This window comes from Sorex araneus, chromosome 2, assembly GCF_027595985.1.
Source record: "Sorex araneus isolate mSorAra2 chromosome 2, mSorAra2.pri, whole genome shotgun sequence".
NCBI lineage: Eukaryota > Metazoa > Chordata > Mammalia > Eulipotyphla > Soricidae > Sorex > Sorex araneus.
In genome coordinates, this window is record NC_073303.1 from 239,633,994 (window position 1) to 239,659,331 (window position 25,338).

The 25,338-nt window shown below is 59.1% G+C and overlaps 2 protein-coding genes and 1 long non-coding RNA gene across 3 annotated transcripts; 1 reads left to right on the forward strand and 2 right to left on the reverse strand.

Moving 5' to 3' along the window:
• Positions 1 to 673: 673 nt before the first annotated feature.
• Positions 674 to 13,243, reverse strand: RAB11B (RAB11B, member RAS oncogene family). Its single transcript, XM_004614763.2, has 5 exons — positions 13,096 to 13,243; positions 3,922 to 4,117; positions 2,727 to 2,920; positions 2,034 to 2,114; positions 674 to 1,664 (listed from the first exon to the last, which is right to left on the reverse strand). Exons 1-5 carry the CDS (start codon positions 13,133 to 13,135, stop codon positions 1,519 to 1,521), a joined length of 657 nt encoding a protein of 218 aa, XP_004614820.1. The 5' UTR covers positions 13,136 to 13,243; the 3' UTR covers positions 674 to 1,518.
• A 3,199-nt stretch (positions 13,244 to 16,442) lies between these two features.
• Positions 16,443 to 23,549, reverse strand: ANGPTL4 (angiopoietin like 4). The gene is made up of 7 exons (XM_004614765.2): positions 23,054 to 23,549; positions 22,767 to 22,877; positions 22,563 to 22,680; positions 18,980 to 19,093; positions 18,562 to 18,657; positions 17,961 to 18,233; positions 16,443 to 17,108 (listed from the first exon to the last, which is right to left on the reverse strand). Exons 1-7 carry the CDS (start codon positions 23,393 to 23,395, stop codon positions 16,930 to 16,932), a joined length of 1,233 nt encoding a protein of 410 aa, XP_004614822.1. The 5' UTR covers positions 23,396 to 23,549; the 3' UTR covers positions 16,443 to 16,929.
• On the forward strand, positions 21,090 to 24,134 carry LOC129401923 (uncharacterized). Its single transcript, XR_008628442.1, has 3 exons — positions 21,090 to 21,130; positions 22,809 to 22,931; positions 24,011 to 24,134. It is a non-coding gene; the product is annotated as an uncharacterized LOC129401923 (long non-coding RNA).
• The last annotated feature ends 1,204 nt before the right edge of the window (positions 24,135 to 25,338 follow it).

The window sequence follows — 25,338 nt, forward strand, 5'->3', positions numbered from 1 at the left end:
GGGGGTCACAAATGAAACCCATTTTCCAGGGGTGGTTCTGAATACTCCATCAGCTAGGGCAGAAATGACAGTGCTTCTGTAACTCTGTTGTTATGTGGGGGTCGGGGGTGGGGACCACACGTGGTGGATGCTCTTCTGGAAGGTTCTGGCTGGCTTTGCCTCCCCCTCTGGGCAGAGTGTCCAATGTAGCTGGCCCACTTGGGGGTGAGGGTAGGAGGCTTGGAACCCAAGCTGGAACTTCTGCGTGCCCCCAGCAGGGAGGCAAAACTGGGTGGGTCATGGGGATGGTGCAGGGGTTAGTTCTGGGCTATGGGGGTGGCCAGTGTCCTTCCCAGTGGAGCCGGGGCAACTATGCGCCCTCCTGGGCACCCTCTCCAGGGTCCTTGGGATAGGGCCAGCTGCCGTGGGGGAGGGGGAACTGGCATGGCTCAGACCCCAGACATGACTGGCCAGCTTGGGGGGTTGGGTTAGGGGCCCTCAGCACAGTGGGTGATCCTGGCAGATGTAAGGGGCCAGTTCATGAGGGTGTGGGGCAAGTTCCATCCTCCCCGTAGTGGGGACCCAGGGAATTGAGGGGGGGTGTGGGCGTGGAAGTGGGGGTGTCCTGGGATCAGCTCAGCGAGAGACTGTGCTGGACGCTGCCTGGCCGAGAGAAAGAAAACAGAGGCGCGTGGACAGGAAGTCGGATTATACATTTCAGTAAGGGCACTGGCGAGAGGAGGGGGGGGAGTTCGAGGGGTGCTAGGGGAGAGATGAGGCTGGAGGGTGACAGCAGGGCAGGGGGAAAGAGGGCTGGGAGGGGGCGGGGGCGGGGAGAATAAGAGACCCGAGAGCTGGGGTTTGGCGTCATCTTACAAAGTGTATAAAGTATGTTTCTCTACAATCAACCGAAAACCAAACAGGAAAACAAAACCGAAGTCTACAAGAGCGTATGTACAAAACAAGGAGATATTGCTTCACTCGCCCAGACTCCTGACCAGACAGGGGTGGGGTGCAGGGTCAGGGGGAGACGAGACAGAGAGGGCATGGGGGGGAGGGGTGCGGGAGAGAGTGCGCGCGCGTGCGGGGAGAGGGGGCGGCTTCTCCCGCAGGCAGGTGCAGTGCGGGGCTGCTGGGGGCGGCGGGGTGGGGGAAACCCCGAACGAGCACCCCCGCTGGCCTGGGTGCTCCCCGGAGGAGAGGGTGCCGCGCCCTCCGCCTGCAGCGGGGTTCGGGGTGCAGAGGCCAGCTGGGCAGGACAGGGCAGAGGCGGCGTGGAATCTGCAGGTGGGGGTCCTTCTTCCGGCCTCGGGCCGCCCCGTCCAGGCTGCACCCCCTCCGCCCTCCCAGGAAGCACAGGGGTGACGGGCAGCCGGGGGTGGGTGGGGGTGGGGGCTCCCAGCTTTCCGTTCTTCCCGGGTGATCCCCCTCCACCACCACCACCCAGGCCGGGCCGTCTGGAGCTTGCTGGGAGGGAGAAGGGGGCCGGGTGGGGGTGGGTGCCACAGAGGAGGGGCGGGGCCGGGGGGCCGAGGGCGGTCACAGGTTCTGACAACACTGCAGCCTGCTGGGCTTCTGGCCGTCCGTGGTGGGCGGGACGCTGATGTCCACCACGTTGTTGCCTGGCGATTCGTCGTGCGCCGCACGGTCCGCGATCTGCTTCTGGGACACGATGCGGTAGATCTCTGCGGGGAGGGGGGAGGGGAGGAGACGTGAGCTGCGGGCGTGTGGTAGCGCACAAGGGGGGGCGGGCTTCACTTTCTTGGTTGGTGCTCAGGGCTGACTCCTGGTTCTGCACTCGGGAGTCGCTCCTGGCGGTGCCCCGGAGGCCCGATGGGATGCCAGGGGACCAAAGCCGGGACAGACGGATAAGGCCAGCGCCCCCTCCCTGCTGCACTGTAGCTCTGGCCCCGGGCTCAAGGCTGGGAAACCCCAACAATGTCCAGGGCAGACCCCCTCCACCCCACATCAGGCTGGCAGGGAGCTCCGGGCACAGTATCTGGGCCAGGTGACACACCAGGGGGGTTGGGGGGAGGGGGCTCCACGGGCAGTACCTGTTAAGATGTTTTTAAACGCCTCCTCCACGTTGGTGGAGTCCAAGGCCGAGGTCTCGATGAAGGACAAATTGTTCTTTTCTGAAAGAGCCGGGCATCTGCTCAAGGGCACTGGTGCAAGCATACACATACACATACACACACACACACACACACACATACACACACACAACACAACAACCCTCCCCCGCACACAGGCACCCACCCTCAACGCCAGCCAGCACCCCAACCTACAGGCTCTGACGAAGAGGGTCAGGGACCTCCCCTACCCCCACACCTGCAAACAGCACTGAGCCGCCTCCCCCAGGCAGAAACACAACTAAAATATGTGGGTGCATGTCACTGGGGCACTGGCCACACAGGAAGTGAGAGAGTGGGGGAATATGGGTCCGCCCCCCCCAAGAGGATAACATGGAGGGCGTTTGCTCTGCACACAGCTGACCCAGATGCGATCCCCAGCACCCCTTAGGGTTCCCCGAGCCCCACCAGGAGTGATCCCTGGGCGCCACCAAGTGAGCACCCCAAAAGATGCAAAGAATAATGCAGGGGTGGGGTGGAGGGCCTGGCTTCCCGGTACCCCCGAGCACCCAGCCTTCCGGATGCTGCTCTGAGGTTCCCTGATTGTCGGGCTCCTGGAGCAGGGGTGTGGTGGGGGCTGGGGAGGGGTGGGGTGGGTGGCCCCGCCCCTCTCACCGGCAAAGGCGCGGGCTTCGTCGGTAGGCACAGCCCGCAGGTGGCGCAGGTCGCTCTTGTTGCCCACCAGCATGATGACGATGTTGCTGTCCGCGTGGTCCCGCAGCTCCTTCAACCAGCGCTCCACGTTCTCGTAGGTCAGATGCTTGGCGATGTCGTACACCAGCAGCGCGCCCACCGCCCCGCGGTAGTACCTGCGCCGGCCAACAGGGGGCAGGGGTGAGCCGTGACCGCCCCACCCACTTGGAAAGATGTGGGGCGGTGGGCCAACTGGGGAGGGGGCCAGAGGTCAGACACCAGCTGGGGAACCAGGCGGAGCAGCTGCCTGAGGGAAGGGCTTGCAGCTGGACAACAGCAGATGCCCGGGGCTGGAGCGATAGCGCAACGGGTAAGACGTCTGCCTTGCACGCAGACGACAGGGATTCCATTCCCAGCATCCCATAGGGTCCCCTGAGCACCACCAGGAGTAATTTCTGAGTGCATGAGCCAGGAGTAACCCCTGAGCATCACCGGATGCCCCTAGGATCAGCCCTTCAGGGTCACTGAAGGACAACCCATCCCCCACCCTGGGCATTAAGGAGCCTCAGAGGACAGCTAGTGACAGATGACAGGGAGGGCTGGTTCGGAGAGGTCCGAGAGCTATGGACATGGGGCGGTGGGCCTCTGAGCCACCACGAATGCTCAGACTCTGAGCACCAGAGAAGTAGTACAGTGGAGAGGCTGCTTGCTTGCCCAGCTTAAAACCCAGGCATCCCGTAGGGTCCCCAAACCCAGCCAGGAGTGATCCCTGAGCACAGAGCCAGGAGTCAGCCCTGAACACCACCAGCAGTGGCCCCCAAACAAAAACAAACCAACCAAACAAGGAACGAGGAGAAGGCGCGCTCGGGCAGTGGGGTGAGGGTGTTTGCCTTGCACGCGACCGACCCAGGTTTGATCCCCAGCACCCCCTAGGGGCCTCCGAGCCCCGCCAGGACTGAGCCCCGAGTGCCGAGCCGGGGCTCAGTCCTAAGCGTCACCAAGTGTGGCCCCCCTCCAAAAAAAAAAGAAAAGAAAGTGTTCAGATCCCAACCCCCGTAGTCCAGCGCCCGGAGGAGGGTGGGGGCAGAGAAGCCCCCGGGGGCTGGCCCTGGCCCAGCCATGCCGCTACTGGCGAGGAGACCCCCCCTCCCCGCCCCATCTTCCCCTTGGGGCTCACGCGGAGGTGATGGCACGGTAGCGCTCCTGGCCGGCTGTGTCCCAGATCTGCGCCTTGATGGTCTTGCTGTCCACCTGGATGCTGCGCGTGGCGAACTCCACACCGATGGTGCTCTTGCTCTCCAGGTTGAACTCATTGCGGGTGAAGCGAGACAGCAGGTTGCTCTTCCCCACGCCCGAGTCCCCGATGAGCACCACTGCAGGAGAGGGGGTGGTGTTCAGGCAGAGACACAGGTGAGAGCCCCGCCACCCTCCACGGCAGCAGCCCGGCAGCCGGGAAGGAGGCTGAGAGACCTTGGGCAGGTCGCTTGCCCTCTCTGGGCCACAGGAACTGTGTCCAGGAGGAGGGGCCTCAGGGAACATCCAGGCTGCTTGCTCACTGCCATCACTGCTATCATCCGCTTCCCCCCACCCCTGATCCGGGCCCACCCCCTGACCCAGGAGCAGTGCTGGGGGACCCAGGGGCCACTGGCAGTGATGCTCAGCCTGGCTGTACAGCCCTGACACGTCCAATGCTGGGATCTGCAACACTGTGGGGGGCGCCACATGGCGCTGGGAATCAAACCCAGGGACTTAGCCAGGCCACGCAAGCACTCCAACCCTTGGATTTTTGGATTTATTATGTGGGGCCACACCTCACGGTGCTCAGGGCAGACTCCTGGCTTTGTGCTCGGGAATCATGTTTGGTGGGGGGCCGGGGACCTTCTGCAATGCTGGGAATCAAACCTGTGTCAGCTGTGTGCCAGGCGAGCACCCTCCCCACTGTCCTGTCTCCGTCTGCCGTCACTCCGGCCCTCTGAGGGTCGCCCCAGACCCGCTTCCTGCACACAGTTCGCCCCCATCCTGCAGTGTCCTGGGGCCGTGGGGCAGGAGCCCTCTGGAACAGAGTTGCTCAGAGGGTCCCTCCCTTTCTCCCCAGCTGCCGTGCCTCCAAGGTCCCAGCCAGACACCCAGGCTCTGGTGGCCCAGGCCGGCAGCCTTCCAGGGTCCCTGAGTGGATAAGCGCCACCCTGGGCCTCTGTACTGTGCAGAGAGACACCACAGGGTGTCCAGAGTATGGGAGCGTGGGAGGTGGCGGTGCCTGGCATCCAAGAGGGGTCAGCCTGTCTGCTGCCCAGTCCCCCTGCTGTGAAGATTCTCTCTCTCTTCTCTCCTCTCTCCTCTCTCTCTCTCTGTCTCTGTCTCTGTCTCTGTCTCTGTCTCTCTCTGTCTCTCTCTGTCTCTCTCTGTCTCTGTCTCTGTCTCTCTCTCTCTCTCTCTCTCTCTCTCTCTCTCTCTCCTCCCCCCCCCCCCACACCCGGGGATGTTGGCTTTAGTGCCATGCCTGGCAGTGCTCAGGGGCTACTCCTGGTTCTGTGGTCTGGGGTAACTCCTAGTGGTACTTCAGTAACCTTATTCGGAGTCAGGGACCGAGCCCAGGTCAGACTCGTAAAACACAAGCGCCTGAGACCCCAGACAGCCAGTCCCAGAACCTAAGTCTCCTGGCCTTATCTCTCAGGTACCACTCACTTCATCCCAACGAACAGGTGATTCTTGGTATGGTCACCAGGGGGCGCGCGTTATCCTGAAACCCAGCAAGGACCCAGGACCATGCACACACACAGAATGAATGCAAACAAGCACACATACAGACATGAATGTTCACACGCACGCACGCATTTACATGCACGCACATATTCATGCATGCACACAAACATGCATGCATGCAGGCCATCACAGGCACACAGACATGCACACATGATACACATATGCATGTACGCATGCTGACATGCATGCACATGCATACATGCGTTCAACCACGCATGCATACACACAGACATGCATATACGCACGCATGCATATATGCACTCACATTCATACACGCACATATATGCATGCACGCACGCAGAAATGTACACACACAGACATGGAGACACACAAACATGTATATACACATGTGGACACATATGTACACATGCACATAGGCATCCTCTGTGTCTACCTGTCCCCCCCAACCTGCCCTGTGCTCCTCCTGCTCCCACTGCCTCCTTCCTAGGACCTGGAGCCTGTGTGTACACCCACCCCTTGGCCTTCCCCAGGCATTCACGGGGCTCCAGCCCCCCATTCTTCCTGGGGGTGCGCCGATGGAGAAGAGGATGGGGCTCCCCAGCGCCACTCTCATGCTCGAGTCCACTCTCCGCATCCACGCCCGCCCGCAACGCAGGGCTGATGTTCTTGTCAGACTGGGGATAGCCTGTTCCCTGGGGCACACGGGAAGAGCCCCATCAAGTTCAAGAGCACCCACATAGGGGCTGGAGCAATAGCACAGTGGTAGGGCGTTTGCCTTGCATGCGGCTGACCCAGGTTCGAGTCCCAGCATCCCAAATGGTCCCCTGAGCACCGCCAGGAGTAATTCCTGAGTGCAGAGCCAGCAGTAACACCTGTGCATCGCCAGGTGTGACCCAAAAAAAAAAGAAGAAGAGCACCCACATAACCCACTGCACAAACCGGCTTCGGGATCGAGAGCTCGAGCCACCACCACCCCACCCCAGTCCTGGCCCCCTTTCATCCTTACGAGGTAGACGCTCTGAAGCCCAAAACAAGAGCCTCGGCTTCCCAGGCCTGCACGGAGAAAGCTCCCCTGCACCACCTCCCTCGGCCAGAACTAAGGCCCCTGGCTGGCACCATGGGACAGCAGGGAAGGCCTTGTACACGGCTGACCCGGGTTTGATCCCCGGTACCCCATAAGGTCCTCTGAGCCCCTCCAGGAGTGATTCCTGAGTGCAGAGCCCGGGGTCAGGCCTGAGCATCGCCCCAGACACAGGCAGGGACAAGGCCAAGGTCTGAGCAGATGTGAGAGATCCGCAGGTGCCCACTCACCTCCAGCCAGGGGACCGGGCCCAGGGTCCCCACGCAGGAGGATGGCCTTGGTGGGACTGGAACCCCTATTTCCTGGGTCCAGGGCTGAGATCGGGGCTCTGGGTTTGGCTCCTTCTTTCCCACTAGTCAAGACATGCTGACCCCAAGGAGGGCTGTCAAACTCCTATGCAGCCTTCAAAACCCTATAGCCGGACGGGGGCTCAGCTGGAGAGCATCTGTCTTTGTAGGGGGTGAGGCCTTGGGGCATGATCCCTGGTACTGCAAGTGCCAGTGTCAGAAAATAATTTTTTTTTTTATTCCTTATTTAATTTTTTTTGTTCCTGGGCCACACCCAGTGGTGCTTGGGGTTTCTGTCTGGCCCTGCGCTCAGGATCTGGCCCTTGAAAGAAAATGATTTCAAAAACCAAAACTCCCGAGGGCTGGAGCGACAGGACAGCTGGTGGGGGAGGGCACTAGTCTTGCATGCGGCCGGCCAGGTTTTGATCCCCGGCATCCCGAAGGGTCCTTCGAGCACCGCCAGGAGAGCCAGGAGGAAGCCCTGAGCATTGCTGAGTGTGGTTCGCCCCATCGCTGGGCAAAAAAAGTAATAATAAGGGGTCGAAACAATAGTATAGCAGACAGGCCGTTTGTCTTGCACACGGCTGACCCGGGTTCGATCCCTGGCATCCCATATGGTCCCCCGAGCACCGCCAGGAGTAATCCCTAAGTGCATGAGCCAGGAATAACCCCTGAGCATCACTGGGTGTGACCCAAAAGGCAAAATCAAAACAAAACAAAAAAGTAATAATAATAATAATTTTTTAAAAAATGAATCCACAGGGGTTAAGACCAGCCTCTCCCCAGAAACACACGGCCTGGCCTGGGCTGGCCCATGAGGCCCGGAATGCAGCCGCATCCTCAGGCAACACTGGGTCACCAAATCTGCCAAAGAGGGAGCTGCTGAGAAGACAGGCAGGGGAACCGGGGCCAACCAGGTGGGCAAGGCTCAAGACGGGGGTGCCCACCCCAACCCCTCACCTGCTTTCCCACAGAAGCTGCCTGTGGGGAAAAAGGAGGGTCCCCAGAAGTCACTAACTGCCCCCCTCCCCACCTTGGTCAGACAGAGCAGCCTCTGGGATACAGTTGTGGTTTTTTTCTGAGCCACACCTGACTATGCTCAGGGGTTACTCCTGGCTCTGTGCTCAGGGAGCACTCTTGGCGGGGTTCAGGAGACCCCCTGGGGTGCCAGGGATGGAACTCGGGTCAGCTGTCTATTGCACAATGCAAATGTGTTGCCCTCTGCTGGGTTTTGTTTTGTTGTTTTTTTTTGCTTTTTGGGTCACACCTGACATTGCTCAGGGGTTACTCCTGGCTCTGCACTCAGGAAATACTCCTGGCAGTGCTTGGGGGACCATATGGGATGCCGGGGATCGAACCCAGGTCGGCCGTGTGCAAGGCAAACGCCCTACCCACTGTGCTATTGCTCCAGCCCTAAATGTGCTACCTTCTATATGACGGCTCCAGCCCCATGGGGAGGGGACACACACCCTAGACCCCCCACCCCCACCAGTGTCCTCGGCCCCTCCAGTGGGGCCCAGATTCTTCGGTTTATTGCTCATAGGCACGTGCCTAGGCCGGGGGTCAAAGGTGGCAACATGAGAGGCGACACTGGCCAGCTGCGGTCTTGGAGCCCGGAAAGGGCCCCTGAGGACAGGCCCTTGGCACTTGCACAAAAGTTGGTGGCACCACTTGGAGGTGCCTGCAACCACATAACCCCTCCCTGTCAGAGCCAAGCACGCTGGACCGGCAACAACAAATAGCTCGGGGCCCCTGTGGGAGAATGAGGACCCACAGGGCTAGAGCATCCATGCCGGGGGTGGGGGGCAGTTGTCCAGGCCCACTGGCTTCCTCCAGGAAGCCCTCCCTGATCTGATCGGCTAGGGGGAGGGTCCGGGGGACGGGTGTCATGGCTGGATCAAGCCTGAGCGGGGATCCCTAGAAAATCAGAGCGCCAAGGAGAAAGGAGGCCAAAGCTGGGACGCAGGTGAGAAGCTTCTTGGAAAGGGGGGGTGCGACTAGAGGTCCGGGGGAGGTGGGGGGGAGGGCGGGGACCCTGCCCAGGCTGGGTCGAGAAGTGTCTGAGGTGTGCTTGCTCAGCAAAAAGAGCTGAGCCCCCACCCTGGGAGCCAGGTCAGCTCCTCGGGAGCCAGCCAGCTGCACCCCCTTTCCGAGAAGGGCATCTCCTGGGACAGCCGCCCCGCACGCGCCCCACGTCCTCCCTCCAGCCAGGCCCCCGGGGGACCAGTAGCCTGGTCACCTCGGAGGAGACAGGGGTGCCCCCACACACACCGGGTTGGGCAGCAGGCCCGGGGCTGGAGAGCTGCAGAGTCCGCAGGAGAAATGTGAGGTGCTATAATTAGGCCCCAATAAACACGCCCGGGTTCTCCTGAGGGAAGGCAGGCCACGGAATGGGGGGGAACCCAGGGGACCTGGGGCCTCGGAGGTCAGCAGGGAGCCAAGCGCCAGTGTGGCCACCAGAAGGAAAGCAGTGGCAGGGGCGGGAGGGATACACTTGGGGTGGGGGCAGTGCTTGGGGGAGGGTGCGGCCTCTGGGTCAAGGGCAGGGCCGGGAAGGTGACAGGGCGGGGAGGGGGGAGCCCAGCTAGAATGGGGGGGGGTATGAAACAGCACTGGCCTTGCACCTGGCTGGGCAGGGATTGATGCCCTGTACCCTGCAGGGTCCCCCAAGCCCCGCCAGGATCCCTGAGCACAGGACAGAAGTCAGCCCTGAGCACTGCCGCTGTGGCACCAAAACCAGAGGGGGGGGAGAGAGGGGAGAGAGAGAGAGAGAGAGAGAGAGAGAGAGAGAGAGAGAGAGAGAGAGAGAGAGAGAAGAGAGAGAGAGGAGAGAGAGGAGAGAGAGAGAGGAGAGAGAGGAGAGGGGAGAGAGAGAGGAGAGAGGAGAGAGAGAGAGAGAGAGAGAGAGAGAGAGAGAGAGAGAGAGAGAGAGAGAGAGAGAGAGAGAGAGGAGAGAGGGAGAATCAGGGCAACCCCTAAGCATACCCCCTCCCCCAGTGGTGGGGGAATGTGAGTCCTCTGGAATCTTCCAGCAGGGTGGGCTCTTGGACACCTGCTAGAACCCCAGCCTGACCTCATTCTCTAAGCGGAGGGGCCACAGGTCTTGGGGGGCCCCTGAATCCACAGCTCTGCCCACCCTGTTGGTGGCAAATGCCTGCCTGCTGCCGGCCTCTGGTTTAGCCAAAGTCCACACGGACTTTCCTGTTTCAGAGAGTTCAACAGAGGAAACTGAAGATGGGGTCGGGGGGCCAGAAATGACAGGACAGCGGGGAGGGTGTTGGCCTTGCACGAGGCAAACCCAGGTCTGAACCCCCAGCACCCGCCAGGAGTGATTCCTGAGTGCAGAGCCAGGGCTAACCCCTGAGCATCGCCGGTGTGGCCCCCTCAAAACCAAACAAACAAAAATCAAAACAAACCTAAAAACCCTATCATCATCATCATCATCATCAAAAAATCAAGCCCCGGGGCCGGAGCGATAGCACAGCGGGTAGGGCGTTTGCCTTGCACGCGGCCGACCCGGGTTCGATCCCCGGCATCCCATAAGGTCCCCCAAGCACTGCCAGGAGTAATTCCTGAGTGCAAAACCAGGAGTAACCCCTGAGCATCGCTGGGTGTGACCCAAAAAGCAAAAAAAAAAAAATCAAGCCCCTAAAACCCGATCATCACCACAGGTGGGGTACAGGGGAACCCCAGTAAACATCAGGGTTAAAATCCAGGATGACTGACACAGGTGAACTCACTGGCCCGCTGGCGGGGAAAGGATGCCAATGAGGGCGGCCAGAGGGGCAGGCGGGCGCCCCTCCCGCGCATGCGCCCCACACGCACACGCGCGTGCGCGGGTATTTGCAGCCCGCGGCCTCAGGGACCCGAGCGTGCAGCTGCTCCATTGCCCCTGACCCACTAACCGGAGCTCTGGGAACAGACTTCAAGGAAATAACCCAAAGGGCAGCAAGATGTACAAAGGCCCGGGAGCTGTGGGGTTATTTATAAACAGCAACGCTCGAGGACATCCAGTGGGGCTGACCACAAAAACAGGGGGGAGGGGAGGGGACAGGACGGGACACACACTCTGCCCTGGAAAGACCCAGGGAACATTTCTCTGCAGGCAAGCCCGGGCGAATAGCACAATCGAAGGCTGGGCTCCACCTGTTCCCTGGGACTTCCCAAAGCTCCCCCACCTTTAAGATGAGACCTGACCGCCCAGCAGCACAACAAGACCTTTGTGCTTGTTTGGGGGCCACAACGCAGCACTGCGTGGGGCTGACTCCTGGCTCCGTGCTCAGGAATCACTCCTAGTAGGCTCTGGGGGCGCTGTGGGATGCTGGGGATGGGACCCGGGTCAGCTCGGGCAAGGCAAACGCCCTCCCCGCTGCCCTATTGCTCCAGCCCCAAGAACAAGACCTTGGGGCAGATGCTCAGGGACCACATCGCCTCGCCCACCATGCTGGCACCTGACACGGGCTCGCCCTGTGTGGGGAAGCTCGAGGCCACGTGGATACTCCAGGTTGGATGTGCCTTGCCACCCCCAGGCCACATCTCCAGGATCCCCAGGTGCCTCACCCTGCCGGTCTCAAGATGTTGCATATCGGAGCTGGAGCGATAGTACAGCAGGTAGGGTGCTTTGCCTTGCACGCGGCAGACCCAGGTTTGATTCCCAGCATCCCAGATGGTCCCCCGAGCACCACCAGGAGTAATTCCTGAGTGCAAAGCCAGGAGTAACCCGTGTGCATCGCCGGATGTGACCCAAAAAGGAAAAAAAAAAAAGTTGCATATAAGGGTGGGGAAATAATCCAGAGGGGTAGGGTAGGGTGTCTGCCAGGCTCACAGCTGACCTATTCAATCTTCAGCATCCCTTAGGGTCCCCCAAGTCCCGCCAGGAGTGGTCCCTGAGCACAGAGTCAGGAGTAAGCCTTAAGCACTGCTAGATATGCCACCCTCCCACCCCCCCAAAAAAAATAAAACTAAGAAGAAGCTGGATGTGACCACTGGACGAGCCCCCCAGAAGAGGGGAAACGGCGGCAATTAGCTTGTGTGGAAGCGTCACGGAGCAAAGACAAAGGTGACTGGGGGCTTAGCTCTCAGGTCCTCTGCAGTCAGCCAAAGGCTGACAGCACCTGCAGTTAAGCTCTAGCACAGAGAGCTAGCGCGCCCCTCCAGTCAGGCCTTGAGCAGTTCCTGGAGCCACAAAACTCTCCAGGTCACTGGCGAAGACCCATCAGCCGCGTGGTGGAGAAGGCGGTGAGTCCCCGCTACATGATCTCCCACATTAACCCTCTGTATGGAAGTAAGTCATACGGACACTTGATGTATCCTTGTCTCCGAGAAACCCGGCTTCCAGATCCCTGCGCAGACGGCCTGAGTAATAAGGACCTCCAAGACTGGTGATGAGGCTCTTACTGAATTTCCGAGAGTAAAGTGCTTAGAGAAGCGGAGGAAGGGTGGAGCCGGGTTTGATCCCTGGCACCACAAAAGATCCCCCTAGCATGGTCAAGAGGGCTCCCTGAGCACAGAGCCGGGAGTAATCTGTGAGCATCGCTGGGTGAGTGAAAAGAGAACGGAACAGAAGAGGAAAGGAACGAAAAAAAGAAAGAAGGTAAGAGAAAGAAAGGAGAGAGAAAGCTGCAGGTAACTGGGAATTATAAACTGAGAGCTTTGCATATCCTTGCTATAGGTAACCACCTAGCCAGGATTCAGTCGCCTAGAGGCTCCCCTAAATGCACTCCAAGTCCAGAGGGACCCCCTAAACTAGCACAAACCTTTGCAACAAGCCTCGTTGTCCCCTCCGCCCTTTCGCGGGCTCCGCCCCCAGCTGCACTGCAACCAATCAAGACCCGGCTCACCAACCTAATAAGGAGCCCCACCCAGCTAGCCCCACCCCGCAGAGGACACGCCCACCACTCACTGGCCCCGCCCCCACGCTAACGGCGCTTTCCACCTAGCCCGACCCGCCAAAAGCGACGGAGGACCCGCCCCCTACCCACAACCCCGCCCCCCAAGGCCTCGCCCACCGCTCCAGACTCCGCCCCCTACGGGCCCCGGCTCCACCCAGGGTCCTCGGGCCTCTCTGGGCTTCCAGCACCGGACAGCCGCGCGAACGGGCCCAAACTGATGGAGCTCGGCCTGTCCCATCCTTGCCGGCTGTCTAACCCTCCGGGCCCCAAGCCCCAGTATCTGACTTGGGCCCAGGGTCCTTGGAGCGTAGCCTCGGCCAGCCTCCTGGCCACCACTCCCTCGCCTGTCAGAGGCCTACTGTCCGCACCTTTGAATAGGTAGTCGTACTCGTCGTCCCGGGTCCCCATTGTCCTGGAGCTTCCGGCGGGATCGGCGACTCCGCAGCCCCACCACAAACACCCGACGGGGGCGGAGCCGGCGCCGCGCCGAGCGGCGGCCAGATAACCAATCAATGGCGGGTGGCGTGGCGACCGGCACCCAGTGCAGCCAATCAGAGGGCGAATCAGCGCCTCTGAGGTGGGAGCCGTCTGGAATCCACCCTCCTCGCCCTCGGTCTCCTGGAGAAAGGCGGAAGGAATGCGGACCTTTCTGAAGTGACGGACTCGCCAGCCTATCAGAAGCGGGCCCGGGAGGAGGGGCGGAAGACTAAAGAAAGGAAATAGATTGATGGAGCAACCAGCCAATCGGAGGCTTGATTCACAACTACCAGAGGACTTGTCCTGGAAGGAAAATAGGAGTATGTCCAGGTGATGTTACGCTGGGCACCGACCTGATGACGTCATAGGTCAATGCGCGGTACTTTCCCTCTTATAAAAAGGTGACCGTTCCTTTTCCACGGTGGACTTAAGGTTTCCTCTTTTTCTTCGTTGTCATCCTAGCCCTGCTTCGGTGATTCAGAATGCTGCCTCAGTTTCTCCTTCTGTAGATCAGGAAAGAAACTCACCTCATAGGAACTTCTTTTTAAATTGCTTTTTGGGCCACGACGGCAGTCCTCTTGGTCTTACTCCGGCTCTGCGCTCAGGGGACCATGATGATGCCATGAACAAACCCGGGTCAGCAGCATGCAAAATAAGCGCCATTCCCACTGCATTTTCCGACCCAAACCTTGTCCCGTAAAAGCCCATGCACTAGCTCCTTCTCTGTCCCGGGCAGTGGCCAGGTGGGGCAGCGACCTGGTTACTAGTGCCCAAATGCAGTTCTTGCCGCCGCCACCAGGGTTGGCTCGCCCAGGACGCGCTGCTCCTGGAATGTCATCCTTCCTACTGTACAATTGTCGCCCTTCCTGAAAACTGACTCCAAAGCCCTTTGCACCTTTAAGTCTCTTCTACTGTAAGTCCACCACCCCCCACCCAGCGTAGATCATAGTAACAATAATAGGATCAGTGATGACAGATAATATTTCACCGTGCACACATGGCGTCTGGTTTCAAGGAATTCTTTTTTTTGGGGGGGTCACACCCGGCGATGCACAGGGGTTATTTTTGGCTCTGCACTCAGAAATTACTCCTGGCGGTGCTCAGGGAACTATATGGGATGCTGGGAATCGAACCTGGGTCGGCTGCGTGCAAGGCACACCGCCCTACCCGCTATGCTATTGCTCCAGCTCCCCCCCACCCCGCCCCTCGCCAAGGAATTCTTAAGGGCAACCACTGTATTCAGATCCAGTCCCGAGGTCACAGGAAAGGGTGGTGAGAAGAGTAACAGACACAGAAACCGAAGCTGGAGATCTTTGGAAGTCACCTTCCTAGGACAAGGGTCTGGACTACGATCTCCAGTTCTGTGTGCTCTGAAGGTAGCTCCAAGGCCAATGACAACTGTCTGGTTTTGTAGAGGATTCTGGACTCTGCCCTGCAGCCATACAAACTCAAAAGTGTGGGCTTGAGAGTCAGTCCAGAGGGAAAGGCGCTTGTGACTTGCACGTGACTAACTGGATACCATCCCCAGCACCCCATATGGTCTCCAAGGCCCACCAGGAATGATTCCTGAGTGGCAGAGCCAAGAGGAAGCCCTAAGCACAGCTCGATGAGGCCCTAAACAAACAAACAAAACAAAAGCCCCACAAAACCAAAACATCTAAATCATATCAAAAGTGCATGGAGGGGCTGGAGCGATAGCACAGTGCATAGGGCATTTGCCTTGCACTGATCCGGGTTCGACTCCCAGCATTCCATATTGTCCCCTGAGCACCACCAGGAGTAATTCCTGAGTGCATGAGCCAGGAGTAACACCTGAGCAGCGCTGGATGTGACCCAAAAAGGAAAAAACAAAAGTGCATGGAAAAAATCCCAGGTCTTAGGGCCAGAGTGATAATATAGCAAATAGGGTGTTTATCTTGCATGTGATGGATCTGGGTTCAATCCCTGGCACCCCATAGAATCCTTGGAGCCCCGCCAGGAGTGATCCCTAAGCACCAAGACCCCAAAACAAACAAAAAATCCTCCCTGTTCTGCAGTTGGGACCATCTAGGTTCACTCATCCTGACTAGTTATTTCCAAGACTCATCAGGAACCAGGCTCTCAAGAGCCATTGAGATAGTTCAGAGATTAAGACGCTTGCCATGCACTCAAGGGACCCAGATTTAAATGGTTTCATGAGCTCTACCGGGCATGATTCCTGAGCACCCCAGGTGTATCACCCAAAGCCAAAAAAAAAAGACACACTGGATTGTTTTTTTGCATCACACCCGGTGATGCACAGGGGTTACTCCTGGCTCTGCACTCAGGAATTACTTCTGGTGGTGCTCAGGGGACCATATGGGATGCTGGGAATTGAACCCCGGTCGAAAGCGTGCAAGGCAAACGCCCTACCCGCTGTGCTATTGCTCCAGCCACCACCCTGGTTTTCTGTTACCTGATTTTGTAACAATTGAATACTCAGAGGATTCATTTAACTATTTGGGCCTTTTTTTTTTTTTTTTTTGCTTTTGGGGCACACCCAGCAAACTCAGGGCTTACTCCCGGTCTTGTATGCATGAATCACTCGTTGCAGGGCTTGGAGGACCCTATAGATGATGGAAATTGAATCTGGGTCAGGGGCTATAGCTGTAGCACAAGGGTAGGGCGCTTGCCTTGCACTTGGCCGACCCAGGTTTGAGTCCGAGCATCCCATATGGTCCCTCCTCCCACAGCACTGCCAGGAGTAATTTCTGAGTGCAAAGCCAGGAGTAACCCCTGTGCATGGCCGAGTGTGACCAAAAAGAAAAAATAATTAAAGAATAAAAAGAAACTGGCTCAGCCATGTGCGAAGCTAATGCCCTTCCTATTCTACAATCTTTTTTTCTTTGCTTTTTGGGTCACACCCGGCCATGCACAGGGATTACTCCTGGCTCATCCACTCAGGAATTACTTTTCGAGGTGCTTAGGGGACCATATCAGATGCTGGGAATCCAACCTGGGTCGGCTGCGTACAAGGCAAACAAACGCCCTACCCGCTGTGCTATCGCTCCAGCTCCTCGGTTTTGCCATTCTGAACAAACAGCTAGAAGCCCCTCACTGAGTGGCCAGTGATCTGTAGCAACCTCAGTCAGCCTAGGAGTGACCCCTGGGAGACCTGTCCCTGGGCACAGTTTGACTGGGCCTTTCAAACTGCCCACGTCCAAACACCCGCCACCACTACCACCTCCCAGAGGACAGAGCACGCAATGTTCTGAGGTCACTTTTATTCCAAGAATTCTGTGAGCTCCACCCAAACGCCAGCGCCAACTTGTCATTGCCCGGGGCGGGGGCACCCACACCCAACAGCAAAGGGGGGGTTGTTTTTGCCCCAGAATTGGGACCCAAGAATCCAGACTGGTATGCACTGGAAGTTACACCACTTTTGGCTGCCCAGCCCACCCACCGCACCCCAAGGGTCCCTCTGTATCTCTCCACTCCTCTAGTGGCCAAGAATCGGGGCCTGGTGCCCACTTGGTCCTGTATCTCCAGGGCCTGTGCCCTGCCCCCGCTCTTCAGCTCAGTTCTTGTCTGTAGGGGGGCACTACCTCATAGCACCCCCATTCCAGAACTGGGTGGAGGGGCCTCTCCAGTGGCGGGCTGACCAGAGCCCCTGCCGGGGGGGCAGAGAGAAATCCCGTTTCTTCGGGTGCCCCTTCAAGTCAGTTTTTCCTTCGGAACCTGCATCCAGGCCCCACCCCGCCCTGCGGCTAGGAGGCTGCGGCCACTCTGGGCTGGATCGACATGGTGGTGGCCTGCAGCGGGTAGTAGCGGCCCCGCCAGGTCTTCCAGAAGATTCCTTTCTTCCGCTGCTGCCGCTGTCTGGGAATGGTGCGGAAGTACTGGCCGTTGAGGTTGGAATGACCACAGGTGCCAAACCACCAGCCACCTGCCGGGAGAGGGAATGGGAAGAGAAGGGACGTGAGACTGGCCAGCCCTGCCCAAACCTCAAACGTCGGGGAGGGGAAAGGGTCCTGAAGGGTTTTGCAAAATGAACCTGGGCCATATTCAGGGTCTTCGGGGGGTGGGTCTTGGCCCCACCCTACTCTCTCCTGAATGAGACATTAAGACCCACGTTCACGTTAGTACCCACAGCACGCTCCATCTCTGTGTGGGGCACCTTGCAAGAGCCAATCAAAGGCTTTTACTTTATTTTATTTTTGGTTTTAGGGCTACACCTGGACTAGAGCGACAGCACAGTGGGTAGGGCATTTGCCTTGCACGCAGCCGACCCCAGGTTCGATTCCTCTGTCTTTTTAGAGAGCCCAGCAAGCTACCCGCCCGCACGGCAGAGCCTGGCAAGCTACCTGTGGCATATTCGATATGCCAAAAACAGTAACAAGTCTCACAATGAAGACGTTACTGGTGCCCGCTCGAGCAAATCGGTGGACAATGGGACGACAGTGCGACAGTGCTACAGAACTCCACCTGACTCAGCAGGCACACTATACTTTCACCCCAGTCCCTGCACCCTCGCAAAATAGTGAATTAATGTTGAGGCCACCTCCAGGGGCACTGGGAGCAAGTCCCAATGGTGCTCAAGGGTGCTACGCAATGCCCTGGGTGCATGCGGTACTGGGGCTCAAACCTGGCTGCCCACATGCTCCTCCTCTGTGCTCTCTCACTAGCCTATCCCCGTTGGAAAGAGGAGAGGAGAGATGGACAAGGTGGGCAGGGCCCGTTAAAGGCAGGAAGGAGCTGTGACACCAGACAGGAGGGCAGGACGACAGAGCAGGCTCACCAGAAAGGCTCTTGGCACAATTCTTGTTCCCGAGGAGGTCATGATCCTGATCCCACGTAGAGAAGGGCAGGGAGAGATCAACGCCGGTGGCGCCTAACTTGCTGGCCAGGGGTGCCGGGAGCCGCAAGCTATAGGCTGTGTCCTCGCCCCCCAGGTGCACCAGGAACTGCAGGGACTCCGTATCTCCCTCCCAGTCCTGTAGCTGCACGGCCAGGTTGCTGTCCTGGTCCCCCATGATTCGGTGAATCTTCTCCAAGCCCAGCCAGAACTCCCCTAAAGCGGGATAACACAAAGCGGTGAGTTCACTTGCCCCGCCCCTACCCACATCCCCGCCCACTTACACCGCCCCTCATCCTAAGCCCCTCCCACTTCCCCACCATACACCTTCTACTTCTTTTGCTCCTCCCCCTTCTCTACTGCCTCATCTCACCAAAGCCTCTCCCACTTCCCTTTTGCCCCGCCCACCACTATTGCTATTTGCCCCGCCCCTCAACGCAGGCCTCTCCCACTTCCCTTTCGCCCCGCCCCCTCCAGTTGCCCCACCCACTTCTCTTTTGCTCCGCCCCCTCCTCTCCCCTGGGTACCAATTAGATGCACGCACCTCTAGGGTCACCAAAGCCATTCTTGTAGGCTTCCCAGGACTGGTTAAAGTCCACAGAGCCATCCTGACGCCTCTGAATCACCGTCCAGCCTCCATCTGCCCAGAGAGAGAGGAAAGGTTACTGGAAGTCACCTCCAGGCCTTTCTCAAAGAGGAAATGATGACAGAAAGGACTATGGGGCTGGCCTGCAGGCACAGGAAAGGCCCAATATGGTGGTGTCAGGGGCTCCGGTGAAACAAGGGGGCTCTGGAGATTGGGGGGGTACATCTGAGAAGAAGCCGAGCCAAGGTGAGGCGCGTAGGCAAAGGAGGAGGCTCAGCACTGGACAGGAAGTCAGTAGGAAGGGGCTATGTGGCTCCCTGTATCCCCCCAAAAGACAGTGGGATGTGGGGCTCCCCGGTGGGCCAGCAGCACCTACCTGAGGTCATCTTGCAGTTTACCAAAAATGGAGGGGACCCCTGGGGCTGGATTTGGAAGAGACCACTTTGCCGCTCCCCATTTTCAAACAGCTCTTGACAGTCTCGGGGCAGCCCTGCAGGGAAGAAGGGGACAGGTTGAGACCGGATCAGTCCCAGGGATGTGGCAAACGGGCAAGACTGGCAACGAGAGAGGGGCACAAGGAAGTAAGCTCAAGACACCCCCCACCTCTGACTGCAGGGCCTTCCTCAGCAGTGTAGACCACCCCCAAACCAGCACCCCACCCCCACCCCACCCATCCTGCTGAAATCACATACTCTGCTCTCACAGAGACCCTGGGCAAGTGTGGATGACGGTGGACCCTGCCTTGGTATTGCCCGGGATCCTCCGCTGGTCACATTTTTCTGGGACTCCTAACTCCTAACCCCCCAACTTCCAGGCAGGGGCACTACCCACCACCAGGGGCTCTGGCGATCTCTTCTCCAGCCCCTACCCCAAATACCCCTCCCCTTCACCCTCGCCCCATGCTCTGTGCCCAGAGTTTGGTGCCAGAGTCCAGACTGAGCCAGACATACAGTAGATGCTTGATAAAAGACTTCGAGAGCACCTGAAACCCTAGTACAGCAGGTAGGGCGTTTACCTTGCATGTGGCTGACCCAGGTTCGATCCCCAGCATCCCATACGGTCCCCTGAGCACCACAAGGAGTAATTCCTGAATGCAGAGCCAGGAGTAACCCCTATACATCGCCGGGTGTGACCCCCCCCCAAAAAAAATCTTTTGACGGAGTGGGGTGGGGGGATGGGACTGGGGGGTGGGAGGGATACTGGGTTCACTGGTGGTGGAGAATGGACACTGGTGGAGGGATGGGCTCTTAAGCATTGCATGAGGGAAAAACAAGAACAAAAAATAAATTTAAAAAAATGCAAAAAAAAAAAAGACTTTTGAGAATATAGAGGCCGGAGCGATAAAAGCAGTGGGTAGGGTGTTTCCCTTGCACAAGGCTGATCCGTGTTCGAGCCCCCGGACCCTATAGGGTCCTCAGAGCTGTACCTGAGTGCAGAGCCAGAAGTAAGCTCTGAGCACCACTGCCTTCCCAACTCCCCGCAAAAAAAAAAAAAAAAAAATCAGGAGTGAAAGGAGCGTCCGGAGAAAAGTACAGCGGGGAAGGCGCTTGCCTTGCACGCGGCCAATCCGGGTTTGATTTCTAGCATCCCAGAGCATCTGCCAAGCACTGCCAGGAGTGGAGTAATTCTTCAATGCAGAGCCAGGAGGAATCCCTGTGCATCGCCCATAAAGCACACACAAAAGTGAGAGAAGACGAACGAGTCTCTCTGCCTGGGCTTTGTGTTAAGTGGAAGGTGCTGCATGGGGCCTGGCACCGGGATTGGAGAGGTGTGGACAGCTGGCACAGAACCCCAGGTGACGGGGAGGGGGGAGGGAAGGGGGAAGGGGCGGGGGGGGCGGGAGTAGGATGGGGAAATGGGCTGGGCTTCCAGAGGCCCCGCCCACGCCCTGCCAGGAAAGTGGGGAAAAGGTCGCAGGGGGGGGTGGAGGGGGAAATCCAGAGAAGGCTGCAGAAGGGGAGGGGGGCTCCATGGGGCTGGGGCGGGCCCAGAGAGGCTGGAAACACTTTCCGGCCCCCCAGGCAGCTCCCCTTTCCCCTACTTTTCCTCCCGTCCAATGAGAGCTGGCAGCTTGCCAAGCCGCCCGGCCAGTTTCAATTAGCACCAGCTGTCTGCTGCTCAGGCCTTGAACTTTCCCCTACTGGGCTGGCGGCAGGCTGGGAGTCCCCAAGTCGAACTCCCTTCCCTCCCCGCCATTCCTCCTGGAGGTGGGACCTGCAGGGCTCACTCAGCTGGGGGGAGGTGGCGGGAGGGGGGGTCAGGCTGGAAGTGGGGGGGGGGATTGGACCCGGATGACAGAGGGGGAGCTAGACTTGGGGGCCTGGAGGTCAGCCACCAGCCCCAGCTGCCCTAGGGTGTGAAGGCAGGGTACAGAGGGGCGACCCAAACTTTCACCCAGTTGGCTGCCAAGGCAGCCACAGAACTTGGCTAATGAGTTCGTGAACCACAGTGAAAACCAGGCACGTCCTGAACACCGGGGGCTGAAGCAGGAGGCAGCTACACCGGGGTATTCGGGTGGACTCCAGAGGTAACCCAGAAGTCAGGATGCAGAGGGTGGGGTTGGGAGAGGGGGTGATCAGAAACTTGGGGGGCAAAAAAAAACCAAAAAACCTCAACTTGGAGGTTGAGGATTCAGGAGAGGGTCAGAGCCCGGGGCTTTCAGGAAATGCAACAATGTCCCTCGCTCAGGAGATGGGGGTTGATGCCTCAGCTGCTCCCCCACCTTCTCAGATCCATATTTAAAGTACAGAGGAAAGGGATACCTCAGGGATTCTTTTTTTTTTTTTTTTTTTTGCTTTTTGGGTCACACCGGGCGATGCACAGGGGTTACTCCTGGTTCTACACTGAGGAATTACCCCTGGTGGTGCTCAGGGGACCATATAGGATGCTGGGAATGGAACAGGCCGGCCTTCTGCAAGGCAAACGCACTACCCGCTGTGCTATTGCTCCAGCCCCACCTCAGGGATTCTTTCCCTTCACCCACAGGGACTCCCTGCTTATCCCTGTTATCTTATTTGAAACCATCAGGTTAGTTCTTTCCCATTTTTGTTTTGGAGCCACAACCACGGTGCTCAGGTGGTTAACCTACATGGCACCAGAGAGGGTAGGGGTGGGGTTCGTTGGCTGGATGTGGAAAACAAGCATCTTAGCTGCTGTGCTATCACTCCTGCCCCCCAAAACTGTCAATCTTGTGATGGACGGCCAACCCGGGTTCGAATCCCAGCATCCCATATGGTCCCCTGAGCACCGCCAGGAGTAATTCCTGAGTGCAAAGCCAGGAGTAACCCCTGTGCATCGCCAGGTGTGACCCAAAAAGAAAAAAAAAAAATCTTGCGATGGAGTGATAGTACAGCGGGGAGGGTGTTTGCCTTGCACACAGCCAACCTGGGTTCGATCCCTGGCATCCCATAGGGTCCCCTAGAGCATCACGAGGTGGAGTCATTCCCAAGAAGTAAGCCCTGAGCATCGCAGGGTGTGATCCAAAACCAAAAACCTTCAATCTTGGGGCTGGAGCAACAGTACAGCAGGTAGGGCTTTTGCCTTGCACGCAGCCTACCCAGGTTCGATTCCCAGCATCCCATATGGTCCCCTGAGCACAGCCAGGGGTGATTCCTGAGTGCAGAGCCAGGAGTAACCCCTGTGCATGGCTGGGTGTGACTCAAAAAGAAAAAAAAAAGAAGAAAAAAAACCTTCAATCTTTTAGGGAGATTTTGGTACACACACACACACACACACACACACACACACACACACATCACTTCACTATCTCCCCACAGCTCAAATTCTTTTCAGATCCTCTCTTCCCTCCAGCAAGAGTTGGCCTGGAAACAGAGTCAAGGCTGAGAGGAGTGTCAGGGAGCCCTTCCCTCGAATCTAAAGCACCCCCCTGACTCACAGAGCCAGCTCCTCAGTGCTTTCCTTTGGACAGAAAGGGGGAGAGGAAGGGGTTGGGCACTCACGGTGCAAGAGGCTGACGTTGTGGGCTGGCCCACCCAACTGGTCCATCTTGGGGAGCCTCTTCTTCCTGGCGGGCTTGGCAACCCCATGTTTCAGGTGCACAGGGGCCAGGAGGCCCACCTGGGAGAGGATGAGCGAAGGATGTCAGTGTCTGGCTGGATCAGGCAACGTCATTCCCGCTTCAGCCAAGTTGGGTTCGAGTTTACCTGACTCTGCAGCTTCTGGATTCTCAGCTGCTGCTTCTCCAGATGCCGCTGCTGCTGGGCCACTTTCTGGAAGAGTTGCTCGATCCTGCTGTTCTGGGCCCTGATCTGCGTCTGCGAGGAGAAATGGAAGCCTGGGTGACCTCGCTCTCCTTCCTCCCCCTAAAGGTCAGTCCTTGCCACTCTGCAGCCTTGAAAGCCGGCTGGGGCTCAGGAGCGCCGGTGGAACCCCGTCTCCCCGCGAGCAAGCAAAGCCGGGGGAGGGACGGGGACGGGGGGAGCGCGCTCACCTGCAGGCTCTGGAGGGCGTCGGGTGCCGCCTCTGGCGCCGCGGAGGGCAACGTCTGGGGTGGCCGCAACGACGCGGCGGCCCCCTCCGGTTCTTCGCAGGCGGCGCGGCCGCCGCACACTCCCAGCCGTCGCTCCAGCTTGTCCAGCTGTCCCCGGGTCCGCTCCACGTGGTCGCGCAGCCCGTGGCCGAGCTGCAGGAGCCCGTGCGCCAGCACGTTCACCTCGTCCCAGGACGCGAAGCGCGGCGGCTCGGGGGGCGCGGGGCGGCCCTGCGCGCTCAGCAGCCCCGCGGTGGCGGCGCACAGCACCAGCGCGGCCCCCGCCGTCGGCGCGCACCTCATCCTTCGCGGCGGGAGTTGGCGGAGACGCGCGGAGGCTGGGGGGTGGCGGTGGTGGTGGTGGGGTTGCGCTGGGGAAAGGGGATGTTCGAGCCGGGGGAGCCTCGCGGGGCCGCCGGAATCGCAAGGACGAGCCGCTCGGGTCCGCACCACGAGCCTCCTCTGTGCCTGGCGTGCCTCCGCGACGCCCCGTTTTATAAGTCAGTTGGGGCGCCCCGGAGGCGGGGCGAGGGGAGTGTCGGGGGTGGGGCGAGCGGCGGCCCGGGGGTGGGGCTCCGAGGGCCTAAGAATGAGAAGTTCTGGGGGTGGAGGGGGGCTCCCTAGGGGTGCCTTCCGAGCGGACCTAGGGGACGTGACGCACCCTCTCCTCACGCTTTCCTTCCTCCCAAGCGCGCGCCGGAATTCCGACCCCCACGCCCCCGACGCTGGCCTTCCCCCCCCCCCCAATTTGGTAGGGTAAAGGGTGCTGGCGAATGCGGGCACCGGGCAAGCGGTCAGCATTCCTGACAGCCCCCGACATCCCCAGGTCCCAAAGCGGGGGGGCAGGGGGGGAAGGGAGACACCTCGTGCGCCGGTCTCTAAAGCGCTCCTGTTTTGTTTTTGTTTTTCCTTCTACAGGCCCTCGCGCACTGACGTTGCCAGACGCGGCTGGGGTCCCCGGGGGCCCACATTCCCAGCTCCCCCACCGGCATTCGTCCTGATCGATGTTTCCTGAGCTCTGCCCCACTCTGCTCCCCCCACCCCTACATTGAGATATCTGCTTCTGTCTTCTTCCCTCTCCAACTCCAGGGAGGGGGGGGGGATTCCTCACCCCGCCCCCCTTCTCTCTCTCTCTCTCTCTCTTTCTCTCTCTCTCTCTCTCTCTCTCTCTCTCTCTCTCTCTCTCTCTCTCTCTCTCTCTCTCTCTCTCTCTCTCTCTCTCTCTTTCTTCTTCCTCGGATCCTCGGATCTTTAAGACCGGAGTCTGTGAAAACGGGGATCTGGGGATCTGGATCCGAAAGGGGAGTCGCGTTCCCGAATGAATGAACGCCTGCCTGCACGCACGCAGAAATGAATGAATGAATTCCAATCCGCCCTGCTCAGTGGCGCCCCGAGCCTGGCAGGGAGCCCCCTCCCTCCCGCCAAGGCTGGAGTCCCGGCAAGGTCTGCGTCAAAGAAAGCACCCCAAGGGGAGCGGGGCGGTTTCCTTCCTGTCCGCGCGCCCCCAGTGCTCTGTCTTCATCATTCCCGCCAGGGCTCCCGCTCCCGTCCCCCCCCCCCCCCCGCCCCAACCCCTTTCTCCGGTGACTCCTCTCTGCGCTGTCGGGAAAGCGGGGCTGGCCGGGAAGGCGCGGGCGCACGTTGGCCCCGAGCTCCGGCACCCGGGCTGACTCAGCAGCGCTCCCTCGCTCGCTTGCTCGTTCGCAGCCAGGCGGCCGCTGGAATCCGAAACTCAGCGCCCCAGGGGCTAACTGTGCATCGGGTCCCCGGCGCGCCGCCAGGCTGGCAGAGGCAGAAGACAGGGGACGAGAAATTTTATTTTTTTGCTTTTGGGGTCACACCCGGGGATGCTCAGGGGTTACTCCCGGCTCTGCGCTCAGGAATCACTCCTGGCAGTGCTTGGGGGACCCTATGGGATGCCGAGGATTGAACCCAGGTCGGGTTCAAAACGTGTGCAAGGCAAACGCCCTACCCACTATACTATCGCTTTGGCCCGGAATGGGGAAATTTCCCCAATGACCGGTGTCAGCAGTGTCCCCCTGGTATTGCCTCCTCTGCCTCCCCCACCACACTACAAGCTCACTGGTTGCTGTATTTTTGTTTATGGGTGGGGGGTTGGAACATACCCAGGCTCAAACTCAGGCACCCCATAAGGCCCCTTGAGCGTCGCCAAGCGTGGACCCCCCCACCCCCCACAACAAGCAAGAGAATGGAGTCCCAGAAGTTGGAGAGGCATTCAGCTGGTG

Coding starts and splice junctions, on each gene's coding strand:
- RAB11B (XM_004614763.2), bottom strand. CDS start 13,135: ATGGGGACCCGGGACGACGAGTACGACTACCTATTCAAAG. Junction 2,921..3,921: donor TACCGTGCCATCACCTCCGC/GTGAGCCCCAAG, acceptor TGGCCGGCGCAG/GTACTACCGCGGGGCGGTGG. Junction 2,115..2,726: donor CGAAGCCCGCGCCTTTGCCG/GTGAGAGGGGCG, acceptor CGGCTCTTTCAG/AAAAGAACAATTTGTCCTTC.
- ANGPTL4 (XM_004614765.2), bottom strand. CDS start 23,395: ATGAGGTGCGCGCCGACGGCGGGGGCCGCGCTGGTGCTGTGCGCCGCC. Junction 22,878..23,053: donor ACGCCCTCCAGAGCCTGCAG/GTGAGCGCGCTC, acceptor TTCTCCTCGCAG/ACGCAGATCAGGGCCCAGAA. Junction 18,658..18,979: donor AAACTGCAAGATGACCTCAG/GTAGGTGCTGCT, acceptor CTCTCTGGGCAG/ATGGAGGCTGGACGGTGATT.